At 38.1% G+C, this 23262-nt stretch overlaps 2 protein-coding genes across 40 annotated transcripts in view; one reads left to right on the top strand and one right to left on the bottom strand.

The window, feature by feature from the left end:
* The first annotated feature begins 1562 nt into the window (after positions 1-1562).
* CYB5R2 (cytochrome b5 reductase 2) lies at positions 1563-15026 on the top strand. Its single transcript, XM_034417142.3, has 9 exons — positions 1563-1861; positions 3686-3832; positions 5924-5996; positions 8404-8510; positions 9959-10088; positions 11305-11388; positions 12346-12431; positions 13157-13256; positions 14169-15026. Exons 1-9 carry the CDS (start codon positions 1844-1846, stop codon positions 14339-14341), a joined length of 918 nt encoding a protein of 305 aa, XP_034273033.2. The 5' UTR covers positions 1563-1843; the 3' UTR covers positions 14342-15026.
* A 1007-nt stretch (positions 15027-16033) lies between these two features.
* PPFIBP2 (PPFIB scaffold protein 2) overlaps positions 16034-23262 on the bottom strand; it is a 133830-nt gene continuing 126601 nt past the window's right edge. For 32 of the 39 annotated variants that reach the window (XM_034417140.3, XM_087878411.1, XM_087878416.1 and 29 more), the window contains 3 exons: positions 22321-22494; positions 19239-19304; positions 16034-18466 (listed from right to left, as the gene is read on the bottom strand). In XM_034417140.3, coding sequence (XP_034273031.2) covers positions 18395-18466; positions 19239-19304; positions 22321-22494 — 312 coding nt within the window. In that variant the 3' untranslated portion in view covers positions 16034-18394. Of the gene's footprint in view, positions 18467-19238; positions 19305-21721; positions 22495-23262 lie in introns of those variants that run through there. The other 7 variants (XM_087878444.1, XM_087878449.1, XM_087878440.1 and 4 more) reach the window with 1 other exon arrangement.

Here is a 23262-nt window from a genome sequence, read left to right as displayed (position 1 = left end):
TGAAATAAACTCAGATTATTTAATTGGTTTTATACCCCAAATTTCTCTTCAGTTCAGAGTGATGCAAGACACAAAGCATTTCTATACTTTCTATACTATACTATAACTGCCAGCAGTTTGGCAGTTCGAATCTCACAAGGCTCAAGGTTGACTCAGCCTTCCATCCTTCTGAGGTGGGTAAAATGAGGACCCAGATGTAAACCACTTAGACAGTGCTGTAAAGCACTGAAGCAGTATATAAGTCTAAGTGCTAAGCCTAAGTGCTATTGCTAAGTGCTATTGCTATAGTCATTCTTTGACCAACCAAAGAACCCCTGAAAGCAGACACCTAAGAAACCCCAGAGAATCCTATAGAAAAAGGCAGCATACCAGCTGCCTCCAAGTATTTGAGTTCAGCGGCTCTTCTGTCTAATTAAGAGAGTACAGGTAGTCCTCAATTTACAACAGTTCATTTAATGACTGTTCAAAGTTACAACGGCCCTGGAAAAAGTGATTTATGACCGTTTTTCACACTTACATCCTTTTGTAGCATCCCCATGATCATGTGATCAACATTCAGATGCTTGACGACCGACTCATACTTATGACCGTTGCTGTGCCCCAAGGTCATGTGATCACCTTTCGCAACCTTTTTGACAAGCAAAATCAATGGGGAAAGCCGGATTCACTTAACAACCATTTTACTAATTTATCAACCGTGGCGATTCACTTAACAACTGCGGCAAGAAAGGTTGTAAAACGGGGGCAAAGCTAACAATAAATGTCTCACTTAACAACAGAAACGTTGGGCTCCATTGTGGTCGTAAGGCGAGGACTACCTGTATAAAGGAAACCACGGGTGGGTGTCGCAATCCCGCCCAGTTGTTGCTTTATACAACACCTTTTCTTTGTGGCTCGGAGAGTCTTCTCCAATCAATCTTGCTGAAAATATAATTGTTTTTTATTATTATTATTAAAGAGTTTTACAGAAAGAAAAAAAAAACAAAATTTTTTTTTACAAGTATTTCCCCATCCCTCCCTCCCTCCCTCCCTCCCCCCCCAACTTCCCAGAACAAAATACAGGGTATACAATTGACAATCATATGCTAAACTAAGCTAATAAACCAAGGATTCTTATCCCTCCCTTCACACTTTAACTCCCCTTTTACTAACTAAGCATCAATACTCTTAATTTTTCTATTCATTCATAAGCTATATGATACTTTTTAGTCCGATATTTGTTTGGAATATAATCAATCCATCTTCTCCATTCCGATTTATATCTTTCTTGTGAGTGATCTTTCAAATATCCCGAAATCTTCGCCATTTCTGCCAAATTCGCTACTTTTGATGTCCGTTCTTCAATAGTAGGCAAATCTTCCTTCTTCCAATATTGCGCCACCAAAAGTAAAATATAATTCTTCATCATATTAAAGCGCTGAGTAATAAAAACTGAAGTGGAAGGTCTACCCATAATCCAATACCATATAGCATTAAGTGAACTAAGTTATCCAAAACCAAGTGGGAAAAAAACCCTAAGGGACTCCCTGTCCCACGCCTGGGGACCAGCAAGGGCCACCCCCACCCCTACCCCCAGCTATCCAGTGGGTGTCCATCTTTGGGTATCCCCTATGCTTTCGCAGAGCAGGTGCGCGTCCTGGAGAAAGCCACGAACGGGGCGAGTGTCGCAATCGCGGGACTCAGAGCCAACGCAGAGGCGCCCTTTGTCCTTCGGCGCAGGCGAAGCTGCGAGAAGCGTGAGGCCGTGGGAAGGCGCGGCGAGCTCTCAGGAACCGGGCCGTGGGGCGAGAGGAACCTGCGGAGCTCCTTCGGTTTATAATTTCACCCTCCGTCCTTGCCTGCCATGGAGTCGATCGGCTGGGTAAGCAAAAAACGAAGCCGCTGTGGTGAGAGAGAAAGAAGCTCCTCTCAGCGATCCTTCTTCCCTCCCGATTCTTCCGCCGAGCGGAGCGCTCCCCTTTCTTTCTTTCTTTCATCGGACGCCCCCGCCCCCGTAGCGAGACGAGTTGGCGAGGCGGATTATGGCGGCATTTGGCGAAGGCAGATTCTGCAGGATCCAATCTGGGTCGGTCACCGGGACCAGAGGTTTTGTCTTCCGAGCTTTCGGATTCCGAAAGCTCGGAAGACAAAACCTCTGGTCTCGGTGACCGACCCAGATTGGATCCTGCCACATTATCCCGGGACAGGTATATTCGCCTTAGATTCGTAAAAAGGCAGATTTTGGAGAAGTTTCCTGACAGATGCGGCGTCACAGCGTCGGAGGGCTTCTCTCTCTCCTCATTAGATAAAGCAGCCCGGATATTTTAAATCTGGATTGGAACAACAGATAGAAGTTTTGACTTCAAGGCCTAACCAAATAAATTATATATTTCACGGTGGGGCGTGGGTGGGTGGGGGTGGAGATATGGTTACCAACATTAACACCTCCCTTTGTTGTAATTTATTCCTTTAAACATCTTTGGCTGGTCTGAAGTAATAATGCAGATTTATTATTTTTTTTTTCCAGCTTGGACACAAACATAAAAAGTTGGCACATAAAGTGAAAAAAAGCACAACCCTCCGCTCCACCTCTAAAAAGCTGTAACCTGAACTAACCTGTTTATCATAGTTGTGCATATAGGCATTAAGACAAGTTTCACATTTCTTAAGTGGAAAAGTGATAAATGGGGGTTCGAGAAATGCTTTTTCATTTATCCAGAGTCACTTATACAGGTAGCCCTCAATTTATGACCACAATTTATGTTGTTAAGTAAGAAATGTGTTAAGGGAATTCTCTGGCTCCATAAGTCTTTTTGGTGGGCACATTTGGGATTTTGAGACAAGTCCTCCAACATCAATGTGTCAGAGGAACAAAAGCCTGGTCAGCAGCCAGACACAATTTCATTTTCTAAGAAGGATTCTGGGTGCATTCAGGCATCATGGAAATTCAGGTAGTCCTCGACTTACAAACGGTTCATTTATTAATGTCCAAAGTTACAAGGGTGCTGAAAAGTGACTTATGACTGTTTTTTCATGCAGCATCCCCATGGTCACATGATCAAAAATCAGACTGGTTCTTAGGTATGATGGTTGCAATGTCCTAGGGTCATGTGATCAACTTTTGCGGCCGTCTGACAAGCAAAGTCAATGGGGGAAAGCCAGATTCACTTAACAACCGAGTTATTAATTTAACAACTGCAGTGATTGTGGTAAGAACGGTTGTAAAATATGAGAAAATTCACTTAACAGATGTTTCACTTAGCAACATCAGTTTGGGGCTTAATTGTGGTCGTAACTCGAGAGCTACTTGTACTGCTATAGTCTTGAAACTGCTGCTTTGCTTTACAGCAGAATAGCTTCCCATTATTTATTTATTTCTAAAAAATAAACAAATCTTTAAAAGGTGAAAAGAGTTAGGGAACTCTGCAGCAGTGGTGGGTTGCCCCCGGTTCGCACTGGTTCTATAGAACCGGTGCGAACCAGGGGCAACCCACCACTAGTCTGCAGGTGAGAAATTCTGGATTATAACATTGTCTCTGGATGCCACATAGAGAATGGAGGTCTGCTCAATAGATTTAGAGCTGATCAATTCCATGATAAGCTGGTTGAGAAGGAGTTCACCTTTGCTGTGGAGACTTAAGGCTGTAACACATAAAACCAAGTTTTCATTCTCTTTGCGTACCTGTGCTCTTTTTTCATCTTTCAGGATATTTCTGTTTTGATTGCCGTGGCTGCAATTGTACCATCTATGCTATTTTTGCTTTATAAAATAATTGGATCTCAGAAGAAGAAAGATCCATTGACTTTGCAGGATCCAAATATCAAATATCCATTGTCTTTGATAGAGAAAGAGGTGAGTTGTCAGTTCTTTTTTTTTTTGGGCTTCAATGTATGAAAACGCCATATAAAACTCTTTGACAGCAATGTGCCAGGTTGGATATCTGTATTTTAAATGAGAGATTGCAGGGGTTTGGACTTGAGCCTTTGGCATAGAAACTGTGTCTCTTCAGAAACATTAAGATTTGAGCATGTGATATCAGCCTACATCGATTTCCCCATGTTTGGAAGGCCATAAATGTGCCAAGTTATTTGGCAATTCTGCCCTTGGGATATTGCATAATGTTCAGTAACTGTAGCTGAAGCAGCAACAGAGTAGATACCACTTGAAATTCTAATCTGGTCCAGCATGTACAAGATTTTCCCAACCCACAACTGGCTACATTGTGTATCCAATTCTGTGGGATCTAATAGAGGCATAAAAAAAATTGCTACCAACTTGCCTTCCATTGAGGACCGGTATACTGCACGAATCAAAAAGAGGGCTGTGAAAATATTTACAGACCCCTCACATCCTGGACATAAACTGTTTCAACTCCTACCCGCAAAATGAGGCTATAGAGCACTGCACACCAGAACAACTAGACATAAGAACAGTTTTTTCCTGAACGCCATCACTCTGCTAAACAAATAATTCCCTCAACACTGTCAAACTATTTACTAAGTCTGCATTACTATTAATCTTCTCATTGTTCCCATCACCCATCTCCTTCCACTTATGACTATATGACTGTAACTTTGTTGCTTGTATCCTTACGATTTATATTGACTGTTTCCTAATATGATTTGATTGCTTATTTGTACTCTATGACTACAACATTAAGTGTTGTATCTTATGATTCTTGATGAACGTATCTTTTCTTTTATGTACACTGAGAGCATATGCACCAAGACAAATTCCTTGTGTGTCCAATCACACTTGGCCAATAAAAAATTCTATTCTATTCTATTCTAAAAGAAAAAGAATTATTCCAAGGAATTAAAACTTAAATGATTATGGGAGGGGGGCACATTGCATAAAGTATGCTACCTGGTGGGTTTCATTCATGCCCATGGAAAGGTCAGAAATATTAAAACTGAATTGAAACTGAACATTTTATATGGAATATATTAGGTGACATTATTCAGTGTACTCAGCTTCATATTTCTGGTGTGGCAACCAGTTGTGTTTCTCGTTGACTGGTGACCACATCATCCAAACTGGGACACTTTGAGAGAGATGGGAGGGACACTAAAAAATAATAGACACATAATTACATAAACTTTTTGAATGTCTTTATTTTTCCTGTGTTTCCCACTGACCTCACTGTCTATTCTTTTAGCACCTCTGGCAGTTCCAGCTGTGATTCTTAATTGATGGGCAAAGTAGCTGATTCAGGAAGAGTAGAATGAGAAGACACACAAACCGATGTGTTGAGGGAAAAGCAAAGGCAGTGCCAGGCACCCTTTCTCCATATTATCTTCTTTATGAGGCTCCAGACAGCTGCTGTCTTCTTCCCTGCTGCACAGCTTGTGTGGCTCAGACTTCACTTTTACCCCCACAATGCCACCTTATGCTGCATCAGTTTGTCTCTCACAGGGTTGCAGTATTAGCTACCTCTGTGAGGGAGGAGGGAAGTGCTATTCATTATGGGAGAGGAGCCAGCAATGCTGGGAAGAAAACTGTGGGGAAAGGGTGCCTGGAGCTTGGAAATCTAGGACTAATGAGAAATCAGGATGCATGATCACCCTGCTGAGATCCTGGCTGCCAGGCATGGCCAGATGCATAGAGTGGGATGGGAGGAGAAGCCGAGGCAGTATTGCCTCATGGGTGAGTTGTTATAGGCCATATCAAAAAACTCCCAATGGGACAGATATAGCCACAAGGTGAATGTTTGAGATTTCCAAATGAACCAATAGCCCAAGAGATCTTGCATGTTCTCTGCCTTGTTGTGGCTAGGTCCCTTTTGGTATCCTCAGTTCCCCCTTATCCTTTATGGTGTCCCTTTTCTTTCTCATCTGTATATTTTAGCACATGGAAAGTGAGGCCTGTCATGATGAAAAGATCTTAAATCATTTTTGTGATGCTTTACTGCTCAATGTGTTTCACCTGATTGCTTTTCCCCAGGAGATCAGCCATGATACCAGGAGATTCCGATTTGCGCTACCATCGCCAAAACATATATTAGGTTTGCCTATAGGTAAGCATAGCCTTATTCTTCATCAGTTCCTGGTGCAGAGTCCTTGTGTTGATGCCTTCCCCCCGCAAAAAAAAAAATCTCTGAAAAGCCCTTCTAGTGAAACTTGTTTGATACTGAAACTGCTTTTTCCAGTGCTACACAAAAACTTTTATTAGTTCCTTGAAATCATAAGTGATTTTAATGTTGAGAGAATAATTGTTAGAATAAATGCTACAATATGTAATTATACATCATATAATATGTAAGGAGAGATAATCTGCTTTTCAACAGCATTGGTCACCATTGTAGGCTAAGCTAGTAGTAGAACAAATTAATAATGTTCAGTTGAGGCAAAGGACTGAAAATTAATTCACAATATCTTATGAAGTCAGTTTATATCAAATTGAGCAGCAAAGTGGCTCCCTGTGTATCTCTCTGCGTAGTTGGGTCAGTTTAGGGCAGATGGTTAAATGAGTAGAATGAAGATGGTGATCAGGTTCAGATGAACAGTCCTTTCTCATGGTGGACCAGTCCACTTACTGTTTCATTCAAAACTCCCTTCGCCGGATGGTGAAGGTCTAAGACATGCTTGGGCTAGGATTCAGTCACATTGTAGGGGAAGCCTTTAGCGATTCTCAGTCATCCAGGTCATGGTTGTCTCAAAGGTGCTTTTTCAGGAGGCAACTGGACTTTTTTCTTTTGAAGACATTTCACTTCTCATCCAAGAAGCTTCTTCAGCTCTGACTTCAGCTCTTATTTCCCACCTTCCAGTCAGAAGGTGGGAAAAAGCACCTTTGGGACATTGTAGGGAAAGTAGTCAAATTGCAGCCATGGGCAGACTTTCCTGGGTAAATCCAATGGACAAGAGTTGGCTTTACTTTTAACTAATTGTGTTGCAGAATAGCTTATCTAGCAATTCTGGGAAATATGGGCTGAAAACCATCCAGCTGTGTATACATGCTCACAAGGTTTCTTTTCCTATGGTTCTGTTATCTACATTCAGTATCTTGCCCTGTCTTTCTTACAGGAAAATATAGGGTGGCCGGATTTCTGTCCATTCTCTGATAGATGATTTGCTTAACTAAAGTTTCACACAGTCTGACTTGCCTTATTAATAAATTCTCTTATTGTAGGTGTTTATATACTGTCCTTGAATATATGATAATAAGGACTGCAAAATAAAATCAGAAAGTAAAGCACAGATGCAATAGAAGTGAAACTATACCAGAAAAGTGGCATATATTTAAAACTCCTCTCTCACTGAAAGTCAGGGAGAGTAAAAGATTTCAGCTTTAAAGTAGGGGTCAGACATAGTTTTCCAAGCCAGGCGTGACTCATGGATGATGAAGACATAGATGACAAGGATTTATTCGTGCTCATTTCTTTGACTGTGTCTGACTTCAAGGATAAAAGCTGGAATATTGAGCCAAAAACAGGTTAAGAACCTAGGCAGATGTTTTAGCATCTAGGATTAAAAATCCTAGCATTGTATTGCTTTTAGCCATCTTGCAGTAGTAGGTTTTCTAACGTCATCAAGGTATTTAGGATGGCAAACCAAAATATAAAGGATGGGGAAGGCATAAGGTTGTCTTTCTTTTGTTTTCCTTGGTCCAGTCTAGAAGGACTTTAAGGCATAGACTCATGGTTAGCTTTTGGAAAAGGCAGAAAGAGCTCAAAATAGGTCTAGGTTTAACTGCTTGATTGTAGTTACATCTGTATTTTATTTCAGCAGCCGTGTTGTATGATGAGATCTTTTAACATAACCTGTATCTGCCAAACCAATGTCTTAGAACATTAAACTTGCTGGTGTCAAACTTGCTGCGTCATGTTGCCATCACATGACGTTTCGTGACACTTTCCCCATTTGCAGAGCTGGGTTGGGCATGGCCTGCATGTGATGCATCTGGCCCGCGGGCCACCAGTGTGACACCCCTGTCTTAGAAGAAGAGTTTGAGTTAGGGGAGAGAAGAATTAATCCCCTATCAATGTGTTAATCTCACTATAGTTCTAATACCATTTACATTGCCATAGTTAATTAACACATGCTTGTAACTGCAGTCATGCAGTTAATGTCATGTTTTGTTTGGTAGCCTTTTTCACACACTTGAATGGTAACACTCCATAGCTCTGCAAGATCTTCAGTTCATGGGGATTTGTATATTTCTAAATACTATTTTCTTATCAGCTAGTGGCAACTTACTTCTCCCCCATTCACCCAACATTTTCATGCTTATCTTTGCAACTATAGGAGGTTTCCCATTCTTAATTAAATATATAACTGACATTTCTCTCGGGGAATGAGAAGAATTGTTCTCCCAACCAATTTTGCAGATGTTATCCAGTTTGGAAAAGTACCCTACATCGTTTGCTTTCTTCTTTAATGCCATAATAATAAATTTGGAATGGAACCATAATTATTTTTCTCCAGGCCAACATGTATACCTCTCTGCCAAAGTCGGCGGTAATCTTGTGATTCGGGCTTATACTCCAGTTTCTAGTGATGAAGTGAAAGGATATGTTGATTTAGTAATAAAGGTAGGTTTAAACTGTTTTGACCAAGTAACTTAATCTTAGTTTTGGTTGCTATGTTTCTCAAATCAATTGTTCCCTAATACTCCAGTTATATAATAAATCAAATTATAAACAAACAATACAGCACATTTTATATCCAGAAATTATCTTTGAAGATATGGTTGGAATAGTGTGCACAGTTATTTTAGAGATAAAGCACCGAGCCTGAGAAGGACAATGAGTAAATGATGAAAAATCTATTTCTCTATAGTTTATTTAATTTTGTTAATTTTCTCAGCTAATGCAATGTAAAATAGGTGCTGGAATTCTCAAAAGTCTGGGGAGTTCTGATTGGAATCTCTTGTCTGTGTTAAAAGTAAAAAGAGATACTGAATCTTGACAGACCAAGGTATAATTTGACAGAAATTAAATTTAAAAAAAATTTTTTTTTTTAAAGCAAGTATTTTATATCTAATTTGAGATTAAGGCCCAGAGTGAATAGTTCTTCTTGACCATATTCTGTTTGTCCTGCCTGTAGGTATAATGAAGGAAAAATACCACCCAGTCCCAGAGCTTAGTAAGCAATGTTTTCAAAATTACTCTGAAGTAATATTGATCATGTTTGGGGTTTATTCATTTTTATTTACCATATTAATGTTGCTACCTTGAGGCACATATTCTCTGAGATCTCACAAAACAAATCTAGCATTAAAACAAAGCCACTACAGTATAAAACAGTTATACTTAAGACCAGTTATAAACAATGGTTCTTAGGCTAGCGTACATGCTCTTCAAAAGATTAGTTAAAAAGTGCTTTCCCTGCTGTGAAAAGATCATTAATATGCCTTCAAGTGAATTTCTCTGGGGAAACTCTACGACTGAAAAGGCCTTCTCTTTAGAGCTTTCCCCTGTTTTGCTATATGTAGTGAGGACACTACAGAGAAGGATTTCTAAAGACCCAGCGTATAGTTTGGCTAGGATAAGTCTATAGAGAAATCAACTTGCTCCCAATTTTGGGGTCTAAAACAAGTACATAAATAGGGCCTATAAATAGCTGGTAAAATTCATAATTGGCCAAAAATAACAGTCTAGGTTAATACACCTAGCCTGGCTAGGTGGCTCAGTGGCTAAGACACTGAGCTTGTCGATCAGAAAGATCGGCAGCTCGGTGATTCAAATCCCTAGTATAGGTCTCCTGCGTGTCCTAGATGACCTCCAAGGCCCCTTCCAACTCTGTTACTGTTATCCCTGTTACTCTTGTGACCTTATTGAGGATAAAATTATTTGCCCTCAGCACTGCAGTAGATTTGTTTTATAGAGCGTAAACAGGAGAAATGTGGCTTTTTCCGGCTTCTAATTCATGATTTATGTAACAGTACAAAAGAGAATTATCTTTTCCAATGCAGACCAAGGTCACCTACTGTAAATGTAAAACATTGTAATGATTGCATGCGTCTATGTATTCGTTCTAGGTTTACCACAAAAATGTTCATCCCAAATTTCCTGAAGGTGGGAAGATGTCCCAGTACTTAGAAGGCATGAAGACTGGTGACACCATTGATTTCAGAGGACCTAATGGGCTTCTGGTGTACAAAGGATCTGGTACTATTTCATTGTCAAGTCCCAAGAAGTTTATAATTACGAATAGGGGTGATCAGTTGCTTTTAAATAGATAAAAGCAGTAGGCAGATGAGAGATATTATTTCTCTAATTTTGAAACTACCCATCTCCCTACAGAGAGACTCTGGGCGGATAATATAGCATGTCACAAGCTGAACAATGTTCAATGTTAATTTGTTTCTGTGTGTTTCATAGCCATTTGAGCTACAATAACCCCCAGGGGAATTTGGAATGCATCTTGGATATTTTATAGATAGCATCTCCAACTTTAGCATACTATCTTTCCTCCTGCCTCCAGCTGTTAATGAATATTACATTATTCATGTGGTTGAATGTGATTCATCAAATAGGGCATCCAACAAATACCACATTATATATCAACAAATACCACATCATATCTATTGTTTTTACAAATAACTCAAAGTGGCAAACATATCCAACACAGCTTCCTCAACAATGACCTGTGAGGTGGGCTGGGCCGAGACAAAGTGACTAGCCCAAAGTCACCCAGCTGTCTTTTGTGGCTAAAGTGGGACTTGAACTCTTGGTCTCTTGCTTTCTAGCCTGGTGCCTTAACTATAATTAGACCAAACTGCTTCTCTTATTTATAATAAACAGAATTTCCTTTCTATTACACAAAACATAGTTTGGTAATAACTCCTGAAAGTCTCTAGTCGAGCTATCAGATCTGAGCTGCACAAATGTAACCAACCATTAGATGGTAGCAGATACATACAGAATACTAGGAAATATTTACAGAACATTATAACTCTGTTATAATGGTAGCAAATGCTTATAGAACATTATAACTGTGTGTCACCATCTAAAGGAGGTTCATATTGCAGCTCAGATTTAGTAGCATTGTTTCAAAGGTCACAAGAAAGCTTCCGGGAGCTGTAAAGTGCTCTGGAGACTCAGATTGTACACTTGTGAATTAATATTTAGTTTTATATGAGCTCAAGCAACTGTGGCTTATTTAGCGAGCTGGTTCCAAATATATACTTAGATTAAGTCTGCTTATGAGAGGGAAGGGCTTTAGCATTGTACAGGTTTTCACTCATAGAAATGGATATAATATTGCAGATTGAATATACAGTAGTGTAGTGTAGTGTAATATAATATACAGTAGTGTACAGCTGTAATTCAGAGCTTTGCAGTGATTCAATTTTGTGGAATTGACGCTTGTAATTTTACACAGGTAAATTTGCTATCAAATTGGATAAAAAGTCTGAAGCAAAAATAAAGTTTGTTAAGCACCTTGGGATGATTGCTGGGGGAACAGGTAGGTATTCCTTGTTTCTGGAATAAGAGGGTTTGGATAATTTTTTTAAAAACTATATACTTCCTGATTATAACATATGCTCTAAAACAGGGGTCTCCAACCTTGGCAACTTTAACCCTGGCGGACTTCAACTCCCAGAATTCCCCAGCCAGCAAAGTTGGGAGTTGAAATCCTCCAGGCTTAAAGTTGCCAAGGTTGGAGACCCCTGCTCTAAAAGGAACCTTGGCTAAGTAATATTTATTACTCTCTCCTCTATTACAAAAGAGTAAGCACAGAAGACTTGACCAAGGCTTAGTATGGAACAGAAGATACGTCATATCTCATGCACAACTTAATTTACTTCTAAAAATGTTTGAGTACTTCACCTTGACTAGAATATTGTTTAATAAGCTATCTCTGTACCCAGTTTGAAGTGCTGATTATGACATGAAATCCTAGTCAATTTGACACTTTGGCTATTGAAAAGCCACATTTTTTAATTATGAGCCTAGACATTATTTGAGATCTTTAAGATTACTTTTCTTTTCTACAGATCCTTTTTTATAGTTAAACACAATTTAATATTCTGTCACTAGCCATGAACCTGTGGCTCAGAAGCTGAATGTAAAATTAAATAGTGTGAGACTAAAATCATTTAATATAAAAGGAGAAAAAAAAAGATATCCTCTTAGAGAAAGAATTAAATAATATTCTTGAATCTCGGGAATGACTGTTTCATCTATCATTTCTTTTTCTCTCTTTTCCTATCTTAGAAATTTTGGAGAATTATATTACCTTCACTGAGTATTAAAAAAACCCACACATTTGTTCTATTTTTTATGCCTTTCACGTTCACACAAATGCCCACTTAATTTTATAGTTGACAATGATGGGGGTAATAACAAAATGTTATAGTTCTACTTCTGGGTTATGGAAAAAAATATTACTTAATTCTGAAACTTGGCTTTGATTTGATAGGAATTACTCCAATGCTTCAGCTGATCCGCCATATCACAAGGGACCCGACTGATAAAACAAAATGTTATCTCCTTTTTGCTAATCAGGTTGGTTGACTTACATTTATTTGCCTTTCCTTTTTTGTGAAATCATTATAAAAGCAGCTAGGCCATCAGCAGTTACTTATACATCTACACTATCTTCCCAACTATGTATCAAAAAGTTTGTTCATGGCTCTTCCTTTGGTGAAAATTAAACATTTTTTTCTGATTCCCATAGAAAGCTGGATGCTATTGATTGCAGACAGAGGTGGAATGGGAGGATGGTAAGGTAGCCAGGGAGAATTATAGTTTGAGTAGCCTCTTTACCTTCTTATGCATATGCCTCCAGTGCAAAACGAATATATGCCAAGTCGAATGCCGACAGATTTATTCTGCCTGCTCCAGGTGTTCATTGGAAAGGGATTATGCTTAGCACATTATTATTATTAAGCCCAAGCATATTTAATTAATAGAACCAGCATAAGATGTTGTGCCAGATGTTTTAGGAAATTTCTGGTGGTATTGGTAGTTTTCTGATTCCACAGAATTGCTAACATCTAATTCTAACCAATTGCCCATAACATAAGCCACTCCACCTGAGAGTAACTCACTTCTAGGAAAGGTTGATCAGACTGCAGTATTGCCTTCCAAGGCAAAGAGAATTGATGAATACAGGAAAGCTAGAAAACAATATATAAAATAAGAATCAAAAGGTAAGCTAATGCTAACAATGGGCTCTGCATCAACCTGCATGTTCAACTCTGAATGGCTATTTAACTTTTGGTTGGCAGACGGAACAGGATATATTACTGAGACCAGAGCTGGAAGACGTTGCTGCAAACCACCCAGACCAATTTAAATTGTGGTATACTTTGGACAAACCGCCTCAGGGTAAGCTGATGTTGCTCAAAGGCTAAATGAACTCTTCTGTATACAACCAATTTTAAGATAACATGTATATCTCTATTGCAGTCATGTGAGACATTTGTCTTACTATGTACCACTTATACCAAACTATTTTTTTCACACATTGCCTTTCCTGACTGATATTATTACCATTATTCCAAGCACCTTTCCATTGTGATATCAGATATTAAGCCTTTATAGAAAATGACTTGAGAAGTATATAGTTACTGTGCTGTATTTCTAAGTAATGGATTCACCCATCAATTAATGATACACACGGGAAAGTGAAGAGTAGCATGAAAATTTATAATGTAGTCTTTCCAACAGTAACTAAGCAATTATGTTTGTACACGTTAGTAACAAATGTATTAGATTTTTATCCCACTTTTATTACTTCATATGTAACTCAAGGTGATGAATATACATAATAGTCCTTGCTCCTCCTATTTTCCCCACAAAACAACAACCCTGTGAGGCAGGTTGAGCTGAGAGAGTGGCCCAAAGTCAACCAGCTGGCTTTCATGCCTAAGGACTAGAACTTGAAAACTCCTGGTTTCTAGCCTGGAGTCTTAACCATTGGACTAAACTGATCATGGCTACGGTTATGATTCTATCTTTGAAAGTATATTAATGTTGCTATGAAGCAGAGGTGTACAATCATGGCCACGTGTATTTCTCCAGGATATCTCCAAACATTGCTGCCAAATTATCAATATGGTCTGAGGAAATTATAAATATAAAGAGAATAATCATATACTGTGAAATATAACATTCAAATTAAATGAAACCAAGCTTAGTTTTCTTTGAAATGGAGGAACCACAAAAACACCATGAATGCGTACAGTACTACCTTTTGTTAGACATTGTCATGAAGCTTCTCTTTCATTTTTGTTGCAGGATGGAAGTATAGTTCTGGCTTTGTTACTGCAAACATGATAAAGGACCATCTTCCTCCCCCCTCTGGAGACACTTTGATTCTTATGTGTGGACCTCCACCCATGATTCAGTTTGCCTGTCAGCCCAGTCTTGAGCTTCTGGGATATGCAAAAGAGAACACATTTGCTTACTGAACTTGAAGTTAATTCGTTTAGCCAATGTCACAGGTACTAAGGTGATGCAAAACATTTGAAGGTGCACGTTACAAAGTGGTTGATGTAAGCAAAGTGTTCCTCCTTGAAGGATTAAACCAACTATGATCTCTAGGAGCTACCTTGAAATTTTTCCCCAAATGTGTGCATGTAGTTTGTGCACAACTGCTTTGATTGGCCAGCAATCCCAAAGAAAGTGTTGTCTGTGCAAGAATATTGTGATGGGATGCACACCTGGAGGAGCAGTGGGGGAAGACGTGTGGTAACACAGAGTTTTTCCAGAGAGAGGCCTAGATTAAGAGCCTGCACCAGTCCCAAGGTGGGTGTCAGAGGCGGGAAGAGATTCAGGGTAGTCACAGTCTACAATCTCTCAGGATGTACTGTATCTAGTAGATTAGATTATAATTTTAGTCTGGCAAGATTTTGTCTATTAACTGTAAGCAAATAAAGGAACGATTGGATGCTGCTCTATCATCTCTAAGCTTAGGCCTGACAAATACACATTCCAGAGAGGAAAGATTTCAGAAGACCTGTGCCGATCCTTCAAAAGAGGACTCTTTTATTACACTAATGCACTTGGCAAAGTACCCCTTTCTAATGCCTTGCCCAGCCTTAATAAAGTTTTTATGAAGCGTTTGTTTCACTTAAATAAAATGTTGATACGTTTTGTGGGTTTTGAATTTCCATATGAGTTTCTTATGGCGATTATTATTATTGTATAAAGCATGAACTGCTTTTGAAGCAAAGCTGGTTAGGAATTAGTTGCAGTGGACAGAGGTAAGGAGCCTGTGGCTTCCTGTAACTTCTGTAGGTCATTTTTTGGAGCCATTGAAGCTTCTTCTATCCATGGTTCCTGAAGCTGACTTCAGTTTTGCATCAACATGAAGTAGGAAATGTAAAAACGATGACATGTAGTTTTTAAAATGTATAATTAAAAAGATTTACTTCAAGTATGACCAAATATATATATATATATCCAATCAAGGTTTCGTTGGGCTTAAATGGCTAATTTAAATCCAGATTTCCCTCCCAAAATGTTGACTCCAGCTGAACTTGATGAAGCCATCAGCACACCAAGACATTCCTAGAGAGAAAACATGCTCCTCTTCTTCCTTAGTGGGACAAAATCGCATTGATGAAATTCTTTTATTGGGCAGTCTCTCACTGATGAGAAGCAGGGATGCATTTAGCTTGATGTTTCTTATAGGAACGAATGGTGATCATGTAAAAAGAGTCATATAACGTTCCATCTATGTTGGCTGGAACCAAAAGGTTTGCCTTCTGAATCATGCAGGTGCTTGCATGTGCAATAGAACAACCATGCAACTATAGCGCAATTTCCGATCATAAACTTCACACCAAGCTACTTGTGGGAAACATTCTTCATACAAACCAACTTAATAGCTGTAAATACAATTAAGATTGACATCACCTAATCATTTGTGATATGATTTTGAACATAATATTTTCCACATAAAACTTTAATAATATTTAGATAATAATAAGGACAATTATTTAAATATTTTAAAACTATTCTCATGCGGAACCTTATACCTCATTTGGATTCAAAATACTCATTCCGCAGGAGAGAAATCAAAATTCTGCCATTACTGCTATAAGATACTGTGGTCCAATATATTTTACCTTGTAGACCAAATACGCTTCAACTCCTGGTAACACCCGTATACATGCTTTAATGCAATTATTTTTTTAAAAAATTGTACAATAAAGCTTGAGATTAGAACATGCAATATTTTAGATCCAGAATTTATACCTTTACATCAAATAAAAGTATGTTCAAAATGATCGTAGGTCTGAAAGGGACAGCTTCTGGATGAATATTGAGCCACATCTACAAGTGATTATAATATTCAAAGCCTTGTTATTTAACTGAAAACTGGCTGGTGTCGCAGTATAAATTTGTTGCTATCTTCGGGTTAATATTTTTGCAGGAAGAAAAAGGCTGTGCTTATATTAGTAACAACTTATATTGGGAATGTATTTGGCAAACAAGGAATTTTGTCACCAGTAGGTGGCAAACTTGTATAAAGATAGTTAGATGAACAAGGTTGCATTAGAATTGTTACAAGCCTTTTAATTTAAACTATAGATTGCTGAAAGCCTTTTAGGACAGATTGGCAAATATTTCTGCAAAAAAAAAAAAAAGATATTCAGAGAGTGGCCAATTACCCCACCCCCCAAATCAGTTCTGAAAGAGAATAGTGTTGAGGTGTGCCCATTTATCTCATTTCAAAAGGAAACTGAAGCAGACAACAGAACAATTCTGTTAGAGATAAGAAAGAATACCATGTCAGATTCTAATTAGTAACAGTATTCCCCTTATTTGGAAAGCTGTTTACACACACTGCTGAAATATTACTAATATTTCTACCTGAATTTAAATGGTAAACTTGGATACTCCAAATCAGAGATTTTGGTGGTTTAGATGTAATTATAAATTCACCCTAAATTGTCATATATTTTTTACAAAATCTTGGTATCTAGCTATGGATTTTGAAGGTGTTTTTAGTATTGAAAACTGGTAAGTTTGAAGAGGTTGGTTCTTTTCTGACAAAACATTTTTCTCTCAATTACTATAATTTAAGGAAATATTATAATTTAATAGTTGGGAAATGACTTGAAGAATTTTCTGCACTGAAAAATAAGTGGGATGACAGAGAAAGAAGTCCAACTGTGGGCATTTGCTTGGTCCCTTCATTGTTTCTCATGCTTCCAATTCAATCTATAGAATATTTCAAAGAATTTTTAATTGATTAGGACAAATAAACTGATCTGCAAGGCAATTGTGTATAAAGCAGTGATGAGCTTTCTGGCTATATGGCTATGGTCTAGGATTGGGTTTTCCAACCTTGGCAACATTTAATACTTATGGACTTTAATTTCCAGAATTCCCCAGCCAGCCATACTGCCAGAACAGTTATCACTGCTTCATTGATGCCAGCTGTGAAAGCCTATGCCAACATGCTGTTGTGTATTTCCTTTGATTTTGTAAGTTAAACAAAATGTAGAATTTATTACAATGTATTTTTGATGTTGCATGAATTAATACACCCATTTAAACCCTTGAACAAAGCACAATCACCTCTGACTTTTCCACAGTTTCTATCACACTACAACAATGAAATGTTATATAAACAAATAGCTAATGGAAGTTTTTTTGTTAACCTGTCACCGCTTAACCCGGATAATAAGGCTACTTGTTGTAGATTGCATGTATAGTTCAAAATTAGCAAGATGGAAGACAAGAATGATTACAAAGAGGATAGGAATGATTTCTTCATCAAATATTGGGAGCTTCTAGTACTCAGTAGTTGATACTCATAGCAACTAGTCAAAGTCCTGAAGGAAACAGTGAGCATGTAAATTGGTGGTAGCACTGGGTTAATATTGTCCAACTTTGAAAATCAAACAGGACCAGACCTGATAGGAGAACACCAGGGAATACCGAGATTGTAGACTAGGTTTCTACATAAAAAAAAATGAAAAAGCAATGGCAAAAGATTTCCATACTGCTTCAAAGACAGCTGCATGGATGCCTATGGAGTCATCAGGTCCTCTTGATCATGATATCTTTTGAACCAGTGAACACATTTTAATACATAAAGGAATCACATTTTCAGTTAGATTCAATGTAAATCATTGCACAAACTACACTGACAATAAATAGCTACAGCTTTGAAGTCTATTGCAGTTCCATTGCACCATAACCAAATCTTAAAATTACAAATATAGAAAAAGGGATCACTTTAAATATGTTCATAGTGATTAAAATAAGTGATCAACAGATCTTTGATTTCCAAATTTCTAGAAAAATTGCATAGTTCTTTAAATGCATGTCTTAATTACCTAGACCAGAGAGTTTATCTGTGTATGTGTGTACATTTTTAAAAAGCACATTGACCTTTCACATATTTTAATAGCAAAGAAAATGATGCATTTTTAGGTATAGCATTCAGCCTGCATCAGTTTTCTGTCATAATAGGAAAGGACTGAAGTGTTATTCCTGTGGCATCTTCATCTCCAGTCCTCAAAAGTTGATGTTAAAAATTGATCGTTGTTTAGCATCTGATCTTGGCTTAGCATTGTCTGGAAAAAAAAAAAAATCAAGCTACATCTACAGTCAGATACACTAGAAAATGAGAAATAGTAATAGCACTTAGACTTATATACCGCTTCACAGTGCTTTACAGCCCTCTCTAAACAGTCTAGAGTCATCATATTGCCCCCAACAACTTGGGTCCTCATTTTACTCACCTCGGAAGGATGGAAGGCTGAGTCAACCTTGAGCCTCATGAGCAGGGCCGGATTTTCCTATAGGCTAACTAGGCTTCAGCCTAGGGCCTCAAGATCAAGAGGGGCCTCAAGATCAAGAGGGGCCTACATTCAAATTGTTAGCAAAATTAAAATTACACTTTCACTATAGGTGAAAGGGCCTCATAAGTGGAATAGCCTAGGGCCTCTTTTCATCTAAATCCGGCCCTGCTCATGAGATTTGAATTCCCAAATTGCAGTTAGCCGGCAGTCAACAGTAGCCTGCAGTACTGTACTCTAACCACTGCGCCACCATGGCTCATCTTGAAATGTTTTTATGATAATTTATGAAACAATTTATCCAAAACCCTTTTCCCAATCAGAAGCCTAGGCTTCTTCATTCCTCCCTTAAAGGATCCAAAACTTTGAAATTGTTTTCTTTCATTGACCTCAGTGGGAAGAAAGAAAATATACCAGGGGAGCTTGATAGATCTAAAAAATCGCTCTCTTTCATGGGGATGACAGCTAATATTATAGAAATAATCTTGGCTGATTAACAACCAGCCATAACAACATTTCCAGATAGCCCTCTTGAATTCATACATACCGTGAGGTTGCTTATTCCTCGAGACAGCTCCCCTATTTGCATCACTGCTCCTTCTGAATGGTCCATCTGCAAAATCATTTCGGCAACTAGATTGAAATTAAAGCAGCCATCCAATCTTAGTCAAACCTGCATGCACAACTTTTGGGATAGCAGAACTGTTCCACACATATGACACATGTCTTTGTCTTCAGGAAGTTGAGGCTGACTTACACAGTTCCCTCCACTCCCAATATTGGAAATATTTCCAAGTTGCACATTTTGGGACCAAATATGAAAAGGCAATTCATTGCAACTACTTCTTTTTTTTTAAGTGGTATGTTTGATACTATATTTTTAATAAAAAGAATGCAAGAGCTGTTTTCAGTAATTCAAAAAGCATTTTTTGATCTCATGCAGATTCAAATGCTTATCATGCTATTTTAATAACTTAGACATTCATGTTCATTGTTTAACACATAAGACATCAATTAATATGCTCAATGCTTCATTATTCTAAAATGTAATTGTTTTTCATCTGGCTCCATCATTTAGTCATGGCAGTTATCACTGTGTAATACAGAAAATAGGAATATGTCCACTCTTCTTTCCCCTTTCTATCCCCACTCAATGCCCCCATTGTAGGGCCTGAATTTCTGTATTCAGAGATATTTGTGGTGATGGTAGTTTGTTTCTAAATGATTAGGCTGCCTGGGAAATTAGGTGCCTAAATATTTATAACTAATTCTTGTGATCTGTGTTGGGTACTGTTTTTCCACTTTCCCTTCCCCTTGCAAATTTTAGAAATTGACATTGATCAACTAGCCTTTAGATGTGTGCCTGTTTCCAAAATTGGATTTCTGATAATCTACTTATTCCAGATAGCCAGGGTTTTATTTTGGGTTAGATACCTTTTTGTAACCCAGGGGTGTCAAACTCAAGGCCTGGGGCTTGGATGTGGCCTGCGGGGTGCTTAGATCTGGCTCATAGGGCCTCCCTGGAAACAGCAAAGGACTGGCCCATGGTGCTTCTGCCAGCAAAAATGGAGCTCGGGAGAGCCGTGGACGGCCCTCCCGAGGTGGCAGAGGGTTGTAGGAGGCCGTCACAGCCAAAATGGAGCACAGGAGCCCATTTTCATTGTCAGAGCACTTGGGACACCACAGGCACCCCTGACATGAGTGTCATCGAGCTGGCCATGCCTCCCCCCAAGGTCAAACACAACGCTGATGCGGCCCTCAATGAAATTGAGTTTGACACCCCTGGTCTAACCTTACAGTATTCTATACAAATCAGCCTTAAGTGACACTCAAATAGGCCTACTAGCAAATCATACAATTGACTGCATGTGTTTAAGGCTTAAGGGTTAGCATTTGGGGTAGAACAGGTAACAGCATAGTTTTCCTCCCATTAAAATGAACATTTTTGGCAGACAAGGCAGCCTAATCTCTGCAATAGTTTTTCTACGGAAACAGTAGCTGGCAAACTTATATACTTATTAATATGACTCTAAGATACATTCCTTGAATGTTAATCAGCTCTATATTCTATACCAAACTAGTGTTCATGGATATTCAACTAAATTTTGATGATTTGTTTTAATTGTTTTAAATCAATGTTCAGGCTGGAAATTTCTGGGAGTTGAAGTCTACACATCTTGAAGTTGCCAAGTTTGAGAAATACTGCTTTAAATAAATCAGGACAGAACAGTTTGGTCTTCAAACAATGTGGTTTTGTGGTTTCCAAACTCTAACCATGACTGCTTTCGATAGGCAGTGAAATAACATATAACTCCAAATTCCAAGTTGTCAAGAATCATAATATTTAAAAGATGCAAATTCCAAGTTTAATTTTCATTTACTTTATAGTATTACATGCATGCATGCTGAGAAGTTTTTCTGTACACGACTGATTCCTGTAAACTAGACAGATCCTTTATCCTCACTGAGAAGGGAGTTTGAAACGAAAAGAGGCTGAGTACAAAGTTAGGAGGCTAAGAAAATGTGAGGAAAAATCTATACTTTATGAGTGTTTAATTTTAAGACGTTCCAGGAGTTTGACTGAAAATTGTGTTTTAAAAATAAACAGAACATTAAAATAGTTCCAATTGTATATAAATCAAACATATACTGAACAAATTACATGCTTTAAACAAAATGGAAAAAAATTATATTTTAAATGAGAGAAAAATGGAACGTGTTAGATGTCATAAATCATGCATGGAAAAAAATACTTTTTGCAGTTAATCTTGTGATATTATAATTTTTCTGATCAGTTTGAAATCAGAGTAAATGGTAGTTTGGCTTGCTATCTTTTATCTTGCAGAAACTCCAATTACTCCATTTTTCAGGCTTTTTAAAAATTACTTTACACATGATTACTTTAAATTTACTTTAAATTACTTTATACATGTAGTATTTCTTGGGACAGCGATTTATAAATTCAGTCTAAGCATCTTTTAAAGCATAATTCAATTACAAAAAGAATAATCACAACAAAAACAATTAAGATGTTTTCCCAAGTAAATATTTTATTGCTTTCGTCAAGAAATTGTATTCTCAGATTTTTTTTTTTAAAGACAATACCCATCATTAGGCCTATATTTTAATGCTCTATTGTATGCAACTACTATGGTGCAGACGCTGCACAATTAAAAGAACGTATTTTAATAAAAATATACAATTCAGCTGTGCTGTCAAGAATAAAATAGATCATTCTTACCACTGTGGACATGAAAAAGCTAATACAAAATGTTAAAAATTATTGTTGGGCATTGTAAAGGAAATATAAAAAGCTCTGAGCTGCCACAGCAGCTCGGAGAGCACTCATGCTCAATTTTAGGTGCCTTGAATGTCAGCTACAACTGTTGTGTAAAGCTTTTTCTTTCCTGAAAAAGGGCTTGAGAAGATGAGTAGGATGAAACAGTTGCAAATGGGGGGAAAAAATTCCAAGTGATATTTTAAAGATTCTTCAAGCTTCATCCTAATACATTCACTAAAGACATGCAGATGCATTATGCACTTTAGTTAAATTATGAGAAAAGGTTATCTGTAAGCTCCAGAATGCATCAAGAGGATGAAAGGTGAGTGTATCAGTCTCCCTGGCCCACCTGATCCAGTTTGTCTAATTCTTTGTCAGGGAGGGTGTTATGCATTCTGTATGCACCATAGCTCTTCTGAGTGCCATTGGTTATACTTGTATCCATAGGGCAAATATAATCTGTAGATTCATCAAACTTCTTTTTTCTTAAGTTTCCAAAATGTGAAAATCCAAGTTTCTTTGGCTGTCAAGAATGAAGGGTGGGTGGGTGGGTGGAGAAAGAGAGAAACAATTGTCAGAAAATCACTAAGGGGGAAATGCAGAAAACACTGACAGTTAAAAACGACCTCTGTTAAATAATAACACCTTTCACAGACTTTACAAGATTAATTTGAACGTTTTCATTGATTTTTCAAGTTCCTGTAGGAAATGAACAAATGCATCAAAAGGGGAGGATTGTCTTTCTGCTAAAGAGAAGGGTTAGTAATGGAGTCACTGACATAACTTTTTGGATTCCGTATAGGGAAACTAACCTGAGGTAAAGTTCTTTAAAAATCAGAGCATAACTGTTTACCATTTTAGCAAGAAGTATTAACCTATCCTTTAAAAGAACAGGAATGGTAATAGACTAAACTTTGTACTGCTGCCATCATGTTCCTATTCAACTTTAACTCTTCTAGGTACATTAAATTTAAGATCCTCAAGGGCATGCATACAGGGGTGGGTTCCACTTATCTTCGCTACCGGTTCTCAACGGGAGTGCGCGCATGCTCGTTTCGCTCACGTGCAGCACGTATGCGCATGCGCAGAGCGTCCATGATGACGTCTGGGCAGGTGGGCAGAGCCTCCCGCCGCCACTACTACCGGTTCGCAAGATCTGGACCAAACCGGTAGCAACCCACCAGCATGCATACCTTTAAATACAACAATTAACCCACAGAAGAAAAAAACAGATCCCAGCTACCGAGTTTGTGATATGCAAAGTAGCAGAACATAAAGAAATGCTTCTTTA

The sequence above is a fragment of the Pantherophis guttatus genome, chromosome 1 (genome assembly GCF_059756535.1).
Source record: "Pantherophis guttatus breed Tessera chromosome 1, ASM5975653v1, whole genome shotgun sequence".
Lineage (NCBI taxonomy): Eukaryota > Metazoa > Chordata > Lepidosauria > Squamata > Colubridae > Pantherophis > Pantherophis guttatus.
The sequence above is the reverse complement of the archived record's forward strand: the minus strand, read 5'-3'. Positions and strand labels throughout refer to the sequence as shown.